The following is a 12,046-nucleotide window of genomic DNA, read 5'->3' as shown; positions in this document are numbered from 1 at the left end:
TGTTTTTTTTTAGCAAAGTCCAATCGAGCCTTTCTATTCTCGAGGCTTATGAGTTACTTGCACCGTGCAGTATTTACCTCCTGGAGAGTGTTTTTAACTTGGTTGGCTTTTGTGAAGGGATTTCTCTTCACCGTGGAAATTATTTTGCGATCATCCACCATCTGTTGTCTTCCGTGGACTTCCAGGTTTTTTTTGCGTTTGCCGAGTTCACCAGTGCTTGCTTTCTTTCTTTTTCAGGATGTACCAAATTGTAGAGTTTGCCACTCGTAATATTGTAGCAATTTCACGGATTGTTTTTTTCTGTCTTCGTAGCTTAAGGAGTGCTTGTTTCACCTGCATGGAGAGCTCCTTTGACCACATGTTGTCTTCAGAGCAAAATCTTCCAAATGCAAACAACACACCTGCAATCAACTCCAGGCCTTTTATATGTTTCCTTGGTAATGACATAATGAAGGATTTGCCCACACCTGCCCATGCAAAGACTTTTGGGTCAGTTGTCCAATTACGTTTAGTCCCTTTTAAAACAGGGTAGCACATGTTAAGGAGCTGGAACTCCTAAACCCTTATTCCCATTTGAATGCGGATACCCTCAAATGAAAGCTGATAGTCTGGACTTCATTCAGTGTCAGCTTTTTTCAGAATTTCTACCCCCTCAGTGCCAGCTGTTCTAGAGTATTTTGACTGATTTTTAAAGACCCACATAATATTTTGTCCTATGCCAATCTGTCATCTGACAGATTCTGAAAGATTAGACTCTCATCAGAAAAAATAATTGTTCTGCTTTTCTTTTTTTTTTTCACAAATATGTTTATTGAAATTTTCAATTTAAGGACAACACATAAAACACACACAAATACAAAAAACATGAAAAATAAAATAAAATCCCTCCCCCACCCTAAAACCCACCCTTCACTCTATTTCAACGAAGTTCCTTTCTACAAATCAAAGTCTTTTACAAGGCGTAAAAAGGGCAACCAAATGTCTTTAAAGTCCTCGAGTTTTCCTTTGGCTAGATATGTCATTGTCTCCAGCACCAAATTACTGGACATTAGTTTAATCCACTGTTTCACCCCAGGTCTTTCTGTGTCCTTCCATTTCAAAGCTATAACATATTTTGCCTGCACCAGGCAAAAATTAAGAAGTTTCCTGTTCTTTGGATTGCATTTGAAGCTGTTTGGGAAAAATGTGCAGTTCACAGAGTTTACCATCAACGGGCATTTTACACTCAATCATATCCGAAATGGCCGCACAAATTCGCTTCCAAAAGTGTTCCCTTTTCTTTACCATATACCATATACCATACCAATAATTTTGTTTCTAGCTTGTTTCGTTATTCTGTAATCAGCAGTTGAACATTGGTTTCCAACTACAAAAACAACACTGAGACAGGGCTTTTGATGGCAACATTTTTATTATTTTGTTTTCTAGGTCAGAGTTGAATGGATTTCTTACTGTATTTTGGCATTCCTCCAAGCCTCTCCCCCGTCATTCTCCACATACACAACTTCCTCCTCATCCCGGACATGCCGAGTGTCACCGCTTGCCATTTTTTTTTAATCGTTTTTTTTCTCACCATCGCAACACTCTCAATACTCCACTTAGTTCTATGCATGCTCTGGTCGAGTGTGAGCTGCTGGGAGGTTCAGCATCAACCCTCGTAGCGCCATTTTCTACCTTGCAAACTCCTTTCCTCTCCCTCTGAGCTCTGCCCATCACAGGTGAGCTCTCGTCCAAAGGTGCGCTGCTGCCACCTACATGTCACCAGTTGGTCACTACATCATTGTACAAGTTAGATATTCACGGGAGAGCTTTGTCACACTGTCTCCTAGCAACCCCAGCCGAAAAACACAATTCACATCTATAGACGTGACGTAATGGCACTCAATGAGTTAAACAAGTGAAAAGAAAATGATTGTGTCACTGTCCATATATATATGGACCCAACTGTATATCATGTTAAAAAATACAAATAAAAAAGACAAATCTACTTACTGTCTAATTAACTTACTTAAATCATTTCCCACTCAGTAATCATAATGTAAGTTATTGCTTTTTATCATTATTACATTATTAAAACAAATATATTTTTAATTTGTTAGAGCTATTTTTGAAATCATAAAAACTTTTTTCAAAGAGGGGGTATGGTGGTGTGACTGTTGCGGAAGCCGGGTTGTAATCGGAGGGTCACCGGTTCAAATCCAACCTTGGCCATCACTGTGGGATGTTGAGCAAGTCCCTTAACCCTAACTGCTATGTTGTTTGTCACTTTGGATAAAAGCCTCTGCTAAATGAATTTGTTACCTTGTAAACTGTAAAAGAGCTTTATAAAATTGTAAAACTCTCCAAAGCCTAAAGGCAACTACTGCTAGTATTTAGCAATGTCAGTAAATGACCTTCATGTGCCTGTCCAGCGATTTCTATTAAAATGCTATTCTCACAAATTACAGTAGCTCTCTGCTTTCTTTCCACAGGTCCGCATATTCCCTTATTTGATTGGTCGAGAGTCAGCCTTTGCAGAAAATCTGAAGTGGATGGCGTGTGCAAATAAAGGTACAATCTACTCATTGCTGCTCCATTGCCTCTTTAATCTATTTATGACAAACTAAATTTCTGCTTGTTGCTCACAGACAAGTGAATTAAAACATTTAGGGTCTTAGGATTTAATTTGAATATTTGGCTCATTTGTCACTTGGTATGTATGCGGTACCGTAGAGGTGTTGTCAGTGCACATCAGCATCAGTGCGTCTGTGTGACAGCAGGCAGCTGTTTCCACTCGCACAGAGCTGCGATATGTCACATTGCCTAATCTTTCTCCATAAGCCCAAAGTCCAATTTATCACAACGCTACACCACTTTGTAGCGGCTTTGTGCGTGGTCATGCTTGTCTCAGTTTGTGGATTTGTTGCTTGAGGTTCTAGATTTAGCTGAGAAAGGAACGACAAAGGTATTTTTTTTACTCGCTTTGCAGCAGATGAGGCCAACAGGTGTCAGGTCACAAGTTGTTGTCTCAATTCAAGCTCGATTATTGTTTTTTTTTTTCTTTTTGCGTACCCATTCAGGTACAACAGGTGTACCAAGGTAATGAAAGTAGGAACCATTCATCTTTCACCTGCAACCTTTACCCTCAAAGGAGCCATGTTGCCTCATCTCACCTGGATTAAAGTCCTCCTGGAGCCAAAAAAATAACTTCTCAATTAAGATGATACAGTGTAATAAATTCTACACAGTAAAAAATATATAGAATAATGTTTGATTTGTATTGATCATGTAAATGGCAACTTAAAAACAGTTTAAAATAAAATAAAAATAAATTGACATCAAGAAATAAAACAGTATCTTGCATCTTATGCATCTCAGTTTACATGAACACAATGTTATATAAAGAAGTTTTTTAATCTGTCCCCCTAAAATCTTTATTTTATTCCATTAGTGTTTTTGTTGGTTTAGTTATCTTATTAGAGATTTTAAACTTAAGGTTAGCCACAGGTGCAGGAAAGTTGATGGTCTGTATATGTTGCAGGAGATGAAGTAGGAAGGTGCTGAGTCATTGCACAACGTGATTTATTTTAGGTCAATAAATTGTTATATTTTGATTTTATTTGTCATTAATCATTGATTGCCTCTGTAAAAACAATAACATTTGAGTGAAATCATTTTGTTCCTGTAAATCTTGCTGTAATAACGTTTCAGATTTTCTGATATTAACTACTCAACTGCATCTGTATTTTCTTCCTCTATACATTTTTGTTAATTTATATAATATTTGTAAAATAATGCGGCCATATTTAAGAAGAAAAAAAAACAAAGCATTTTTTAACGCTCAGTGGCTGAGTGGTTATAACGTTCGCCTCACAGCAAGAAGGTCCTGGGTTCAAGCCCTGGGGTGGATACTTGGGTCCTTTCTGTGTGAAGTTTGCATGTTCTCCCCGTGCTGCGTGGGTTCCCTCCGGGTACTCCGGGTTCCTCCCACAATCTAAAAACATGATGGTTGATTTGAGTCTCGAAATTGCCCGTAGGAGTGAGTTTGAGTGATTGTGTGTCTGTGTGTTGCCCTGCGATGAACTGGCTCCCTGTCCAGGGTGTACCCCGCCTAACGCTGGAGATGGGCACCAGCAGACCCTGAAAACAGAAACAAGTGGGTCAGAAAATGGATGGATGGATAGAAACTTTTTTAGTATAAAAAATACTAACCTTTCACTCACATTTATAGTGTTCGCACATAGTTGGGGCCCTTAGTATTTGCCTACACAACCTATGCATAGGGCTGTAATCTGAATGGTAAGTGCCATTCCTCATAGATCTGTATAATAACACTCCCTGTGAAGTAAAAGTTGCCGTATAGAATGACGACCCCCCAAACACATTTACTCCAGTGAAGTTTTCTACTCGACTGCTTTGCTGTGATAGACGCTTTGCTTTTACTGGGTGGTGGAAATGTGATTGTCATGCTCTGTTTTTCTCCGACACTGCTGTCCTGTCATCTCCTTTACCCCCACATTTTCATCCCCCTCGCTGAGATAACGCTGTATTTCCTGCTTCACGTGCGCATTAGCATCATAATGGCTACATTATACCATGCCAGGAAATTGCATCACATTATTTTGGTTAAACTGGGATGGCTTTTTTTTTTTTTTTTTACATTACATTTACATACTACTTACTTATATATTCACAATCTCATGCTGGTGTGGCCCCATTGAGCATGGCTGTTAGGAATATTTTGGCTTTTACTTATCAAGATTTCCATCTGCCGTTAATCAAATGTCTCCAGCTGAGACTTCTCTGCATCAGGAAGAAATAAATAAAACAGAAGCACTGGCTTGAAATAGCCTTTCTGGTACTTTATGTCCGAGCTAGTGTTTCAGAGGAGAGTGAAGTCAGGACAGCGAGTGAGAAACGTGTCTGTGTGTGTCGTGTAATGTAAGTTTTGATGAAGTTTCCTCTGTTTTCTGTTTCCCTTTGCTATAAGGATACTTCACTCAGATTTCCACATTGGCTGACGTGCAGGAAAATGTAATGGAGTATCTTCATGTGCTGAGTCGCCCCAAGGTGATTGACCAGGAGCACGACACAGTGTGGACAGAGGCCTACATCGATAGCACCGTGAGTTGGATCTACTGTCATTATGTGCTGGACTCAAGTCAGTCCCTGCTAACCACACACTCCCATGGGTCTGTGCAAATATTTAGATTTGATTACTCTGAGATTAAAGGCAAATTAAAAAAAAGGCATGATCAGTCTTTTTATGTTGAAAGTTTATGTATTCTAAATTAGCAGTGATGCTGAAAATAGGTAAACAGAAGGTAGGATGTGTGTGTGTTAGTGTGTGTGTGTGTGTGTGCGTGCGTGTGTGTGTGTGTGTGTGTGTTGGTATGTGTGTGAATGTGGCAGATGGAACCATTAAGTTAATGGGCCTCTTGTGTGCACTTGTGAGGTTTGTGTAGTGGGAAAGCAATATTGTTGTTAGTCAGATAACACAATCCTCATAGTCCAACAAAGCAGTTACAACACTGTGTACAGCAGCAATGATAACTTTTTTATTACACGAGTTCACACAGGAACCGTACGGATGCACAGTCTGTTTCACAGGCTTTACACCTGGCATCAGCTTCCCTAACATTCCCAAAAGCATCAAATTCCCCATATTTCTCAGTCAGTCCACAACACACTGACAGCGATGTTTTGCTGAGATTAATGTGTGTTTGACCTTAGATTAGCTGTTCTCTTAAATAGGCGGTCGTGAGGTATACGATTAATTTATTACATGAAAGAAAGTTTTTTATGACTCTTTCTCTCTCTCTCCATTACCAAAAATGCATCTCCTCATCCTTTTTTTATTCATTTTTGCAGTATTTATTTGTGTTTATTTCCATAATTATAATCAACTTATTACAGTCACTACTTGAAGAGTAACTAAACCCCCAAACCACTTTTTTCTGCTGAATACAAGTGTATTTGGGTATGAAGTAGTGCTATTGATCGATCCTGGTCCAAATCTCAACATTTTCGTCGAAGTATTTCAGTTTGGCATATTTTGTTTTAAATGTCAGAGAACCTTTCATACAATAACCGGAAATACGCAATCATAGTGTATGCGGACTTCTGGTAAAATGTCAACACCGCAGAAAGCCGGGCAATTTAAAATGGAGATCAGAGAGTCTACACAGCTTTCCTCACGTATTTGCCAAAAATGAGCTTTGCCAACGTGGCATGAGTCGTGGAGGAAAACAACGTCACCAAGAAGAAGAAATCAGGCTAACTGTTACAAAACTGTTTACTACAATGACAAATCATTAGTGTGTCCACTTAGACTTAGGGCTAGGGTTATGGGATTATGTATGGATGATATAGAGCAACCTTCACTCTCAAAGGAGCCATTTTGCCTCGTCTCACTTAAATTAAAGACTTCCCTGAGCCGAAAAAAATACCTTCTCAATGAAGTTTATTAAATTCTATACAATTATTATATAGAATAGTGTTTGATTTAATTTGATTTGATTTATATTGATCATGTAAACTGCACCTTAAAAACAGTTTAAAATAAAATAAATTAACATCAAGAATTAACAAAACACTGTTGCATCTTCAAATTCTTATGCATCTCAGTTTACATAAACACAATGCGATATAAAGAAGATTTTTTTTTAGTTAATGTATTTGAAAACACATGCTTATTGCTTGTTTCTTGCCACACATAAAGCGTGCATATTTAACCAGTACATTGGTGGTTAAATGAATCTGTCCCCACACAATTAAAATCTCTATTTTCTTCCAGAATAGTGTTTTTGTTAGTTTAGTTATTTTACCAGGGACTAAAAGTTTAGGTTTAACACAGGTGCAATGAAAGTTGATGGTCTCTATATGTTGCAGGAGGTGGAGTAGGAAGGTGCTGAGTCATTGCACAACGTGATTTATTTTTAGGCTAACAAATTGTTATATCATGGTTCTATTTGTCATTAATCATGAATGGCCTCTGTAAGAAAATACTGTAACAACTCTTTATTTCAGTGTATTGTTTTAAATCTATAGGGAGCCATTGCAAAAGAGTCAAAGAGCCACATGAGGCTCCAGAGCCACAGGTTGCAGACCCCTGGTATAGAGGATATAGATTACTTTACTAAAGCAATATAACTAGGGAGGCACCGAAATGAAAATTTGTGGCCGAAGCCGAATAAAATATAAACACTTGGCCGAATACCGAATATCGAATGCGGTTTTTAAGTTTTTGACTATTTTTTTTATTATATAGACTCAATAGCCTAGAATATTTTTTTAGACATGTTTTTTTTAAAGAAAGTAAATGTTTATTGAATATTCTGACATAATTAAATATTCCAGTAGCCTTTGCTTTTCAAAAAAGAACAAAGTTTTTCATTTTTATTAGCCCTTCAAATAAAACAAAACATGCATTCCAAAAAAAAAAAACTAAAGTGCATTAAAGGTGAGGTATGATGAAAAAATCACTTTATAATGGTTTTGCTACAGTGATATACATCCCTTTAGCCTCATTCAGAGAGACAAAGTTGGATTTTGTCGACGTTGGCAGGTGACGTTACCTAACACGCCTCCTAAAATGTGAGCTCCTCCCTCTCCAACTGTCTAACAGCTAAAACAACACTGCGGTTCAATATAGAATATATATTATACTTTATTGCCATGTATGTAAATGCAAACTGCACTACTGGACGCCCAAACTGCACTACTTTTTCTGCTCGTGTTGGGAGTCACTGCTTGGAGCCATGGATCCATTGTTTACACACATCAGCTGTCAGCACTCCGTGCTAACGCTACATCAGCCTATGCAGTGAGACCCAAGGGACTCGGTTGTGGAATTGGACAGTTTCCAACTTTTACATGGTGACTGAGAGTGGTAAGCGGAAAGGAGAGTCTAGCTGTGTTTGTGTGCAGAAAGGAGGAGCTGCTGCTGTTTCTGCAGCAACGCGCTCACACTTTTCCGACTCAAAATCGCTGCACGTTGTTTGATTGCATCATACACTACTATTCGGCCTTGCTTTTAACTTACTAAACCGAATCCCTAATGTAGCTTTATTTGCCATATTCGGCCGAATATTGCAGACAAACTGTAGACATACTGTAAGTACTCCCCTTTTTAATCGTAATCGTTGGTCCTTCATCCCGCCGAATAGCCTGAACCCATTTTTGTCTAGCTTCACCGTTAACAGGGAAGGAGTGGAATGATAAATAACAATCTGTGGTGAGTAGGTTGGATTGAGAGAAGAGTGAATAGAGAGGTATATAGAGTAATGAGTAGCTATTTAACATAGCATAGATTGTTCATTGGAGATTTTATAGTATAGACTGGGCATGTCTCAACTGCTCCAGGTGCCGCGCCCATAATCAAGGCATTTTTTTTAATTTCCCTCCTAGTGGCAGGCCAGGAGAAAGCAGGGGTTTAGTTACTTTTTAAACACAAAACTTGAAAATAGTTACAGAATTACCATTGCCTTCGCTGCTGCCCTGCCAATCATGCTTGCATTTCTCCACTCTGTACAATTTTCTTAAGTTGGGGTAAAAGTCAAAATATGAGTGGATTTTATGCTTCCACATACAATCCATTCCTTCACAAAAAAACATTTTTACACTTACCCAGGGAATTTATTGATGCTTTTTCTTTCTCTTTCTTCTCCCCTTCCTTGTCTTCCCCTTCATCTCCAATTCAAATCGTTGTCTTTAGCTTCCTCAGGCTCAACAGGTAACACCTGTAGATCAAGGTCGCCTCTGTATCATGCTGTGTTCAGGCCCACTGTGTTTATTGTATTCACATGCATGTGTGTGTTGGTCTTGGAGAACCTTCAGAAAAAGGAATTATTTGGATACTGAACCAAGACATTTTCTATGTTTCATGTGTCACTTGTGAGCCGCCAAGCCCAAGCAATGATTACAGTTATCTTTTCAGACATAACTCCCTGTTTGCACGGCCGTTCAAACAAACCAACATGTCTGTGCACACTGTCACACTCATTAATCAGCAGTGATTCAATGTTAGTCGTGCTATTTCAGTATCTTTGTGGGGCCGGCCATGTCTGTGTGAATGTGAGGCGACATTATGGTCTTTAGTTTGGTGTCATTTTGGTGTGAAAAGAGAGTGTGACATTTTGTCATTTTCTGGGTGTAAATCCAATAGTTCATAATGAGTTGTGGGATGATCTGTTTGCATTGCTTGTTAACATTTTCAGCGTTTTATTTTTTCTGTGATTTATGAATCATATGTGGGTTGAGATAAGCAGCTCTATAACCAAACAGTAATTAAAGCAAAACAAAAGCTTGCGCATTCCCTCCCCATCAGTGTGAGCTGGGCACAGCCGCATTAAACAGCAGGCGAACCATATGTGTGACACAACACTGTTAGTCAATAGAGCCGCGCTCAGTGTGGTATCGGCTCAAACAGAAACAGATGATTATTGCAGTGCTGGGGTCAATTTCATTTTTCAGTTACAATTACATTTTCAATTATCCATGTTCAATTACAATTAAACCAGACCAGAATTTTTTTTCAATTGCAAATAAATTATAAATATTTTCCATCATCAGAAAGTCAATTTACAATTACATTCGCAATTACTATATTTCAATTGCAATTAATCACATTTACTGAGCCTAAAATAAATAAGCTAATAAAAGTTAACCTTCCTCTTGTGTTATCTTTCTGTTAGCATCTCATATTATAACGGGTCCTAAATCAGCAGTAAAATACACAAAAAAAAAATATCTAGAGTTACGTATGTAACCGGAAGCGGTGCTTAAAGCACTGGATGCGCCATCTTGCGCATGCGCAGGTCGAGTAATTATATTAACTAAGTCACCTGTGACCCCTGGATGACCCGGAGAGTCTATATCTACCGGTGTCATCAGGTGATTTGTTCCTGTCAAAAGCTTCTCTCGAGGACACAAGGATCCTGAATGACAAGATGCTCTCGCGGTCATCCAGGATTCATATAACCGTAGTTGCATACATAACTCTCGTCCTCTTTCATGCTTGCTGACCACCAGAGGCGGTGCTTAAAGCACTGGATAACTTATACCAGAAAGGTACAGCCATAGGCTGGACACCAGCAACGTTCACCCTGTAGAAATGCCCAAAGGTGCATGATGAGGACCAGGTAGCTGCAGTACAGATGTCCTGCAGGGGAACGCCCCTCAAGGCGGTCCATGATGCAGCCATGCCTCTAGTAGAATGGTACTTTATGCCCTGAGGCACTGGGATGCTGAGTACACTTATAGGCATACTGAATGACCTCCACTACCCAGTGAGAGAGTCTGTGATTAGAAAGTGTGGTCACCCTTCTACAGCCTCCATGGCAGACGAAAAGGCTGTCATTCGTAAGCTAGCTGAAGGCAGCCAACTCGATAGGCTGGTTCACATGATGAGGGGGCAACTGCTTGGACAAAGCATGGGGCACAACAGTGTTGATGGCTCGCCCTTCCCCTCAGAGGAGCCCGAAGGACTGAAGGCAGCCAACTCGATAGGGTGGTTCACATGATGAGGGGGCAACCGCTTCGGCAAAAATGAAGGATTTGACCTGAGACTCACCCCAGAGCCATTAGCCTTCCAGCGTAGACATGCCTGGCTCACTGACAGAGCATGCAGCTCCCCCACACGTGTTGCCGTTGCCACAGCAAGAAGAAAGGCTGCCTTGAGAGACAGGGTGGCTGGGAAAGGGACTGAAGGGCAACTTGTAAGTCCCATGATGGCGACCCATAGACCCGACGTGGTCCGAGTCTCTGAGTCCCTTTCAAAAACTACTTGTCCATATAATGTTATCCCACTGACTGACCATCCACCTTTGCATGACTGGCCGAGATAGCAGCCAAATTCACTCTGAGGGTGGAAGTAGCCCTGTTTTTGTCAAAAATGGACTGCAGGAAATGCAATATTGCCACCACTGAACATGTCTCCGGCACCACGTTGTGAGAGTCACACCACTCCACAAATAGCCTCCACCTGTTATCATAAAGCACCCTGGTGGATGGTGCTAGACAGTTTAAAATTATGTGGGCAACTGCCCCATCGCACAACGCCAAAAGTGGGTCCACAACTATAGGGGCCACAAAAACAGCTTCAGATGACCCGGACTTCGGTGCCATATGCGTTCGTTGACCTGAGACAGGAGGTCTTTTCTCTCCGGAAGAAGCCACGTTGTCCCCTGCAGGAGTTTGACGCAGCTGGGGTATTGTTTGACACAGCTGGGGTATTGTCTGACCAGATGAGAGCATGTCAATATTTTCGAACAGGGAAAAAGTGCCTGAGCTCTCGTAATACAGCCTGAAGTTCCAACACATTTATGTGCTTCCACTTTTGCGGGGCACTCCACAGGCCCCTGACAGTCCTGGACTGCCACAATGCACCCCAATCCACAAGAGAGGCGTCCTTTGGCTTCCCTCCTCATGGGTACACCCGACATTAAGTATTCCCTATCCCTCCAGGGTCGGAGGGTAAGGAGACACTGGGCAGACACCCTGACCACCTTGTGCCTTTGGCGGCTGGGGTCTAAATGCAGGCTGTTCATCCATACCTGAAAGGGGTGCAGTGTTAGAAGCCCCATTGGTACGACCATGGATGCCGAGGCCAACATCCCCATGAGTCGCAGGACCAGGCCATACTGCAGGAGGGTGCCATGCTGGAAACGGCGTAGAAGGCTTAGGATGGCAGAGACTCGCTCTGGAAAGAGGGAAGCCCGCATTACTGAGGAATCCAGCACAAGCCCTAAGTGCCTCACAAACCTGGCTGGGTGGGAGGTTGCGCTTGGCATAATTTACCTTGAGGCCTAGATTGCCCACGTGACTGGGAAGAGCAGCAGTGTCCCTCAACACCTGCTCCTGAGTCGGGGAAATTACTAGCCAATTGTCCAGATAGGGGAGTATTGAAACTCTGCTGGCCTGTAACGGTGACAGAGCAGCTGTCACAAACCGGGTAAATATTCAAGGGGCCAGGGATAGCCGAAACGGCAGAACTGTAAACTGATAAACCTCGTTCATGAACATGAAACAAAGGAACTGTCTGTGATAAGGGGCAATGGGAACATGA

General features: G+C 41.0%; 1 protein-coding gene across 1 annotated transcript in view; it reads left to right on the top strand.

Moving 5' to 3' along the window:
* The window catches only part of LOC114466715 (voltage-dependent calcium channel subunit alpha-2/delta-3-like), a 177,859-nt gene that overhangs the window by 103,364 nt on the left and 62,449 nt on the right, over positions 1 to 12,046 (top strand). The window contains exons 11-12 of the mRNA XM_028452390.1: positions 2,472 to 2,550; positions 4,970 to 5,103. Coding sequence (XP_028308191.1) covers positions 2,472 to 2,550; positions 4,970 to 5,103 — 213 coding nt within the window. The remainder of the gene's footprint in view (positions 1 to 2,471; positions 2,551 to 4,969; positions 5,104 to 12,046) is intronic.

Source organism: Gouania willdenowi, chromosome 7 (genome assembly GCF_900634775.1).
Source record: "Gouania willdenowi chromosome 7, fGouWil2.1, whole genome shotgun sequence".
NCBI classification, from domain to species: domain Eukaryota; kingdom Metazoa; phylum Chordata; class Actinopteri; order Blenniiformes; family Gobiesocidae; genus Gouania; species Gouania willdenowi.
This window is presented reverse-complemented; position numbering and strand designations above follow the sequence as displayed.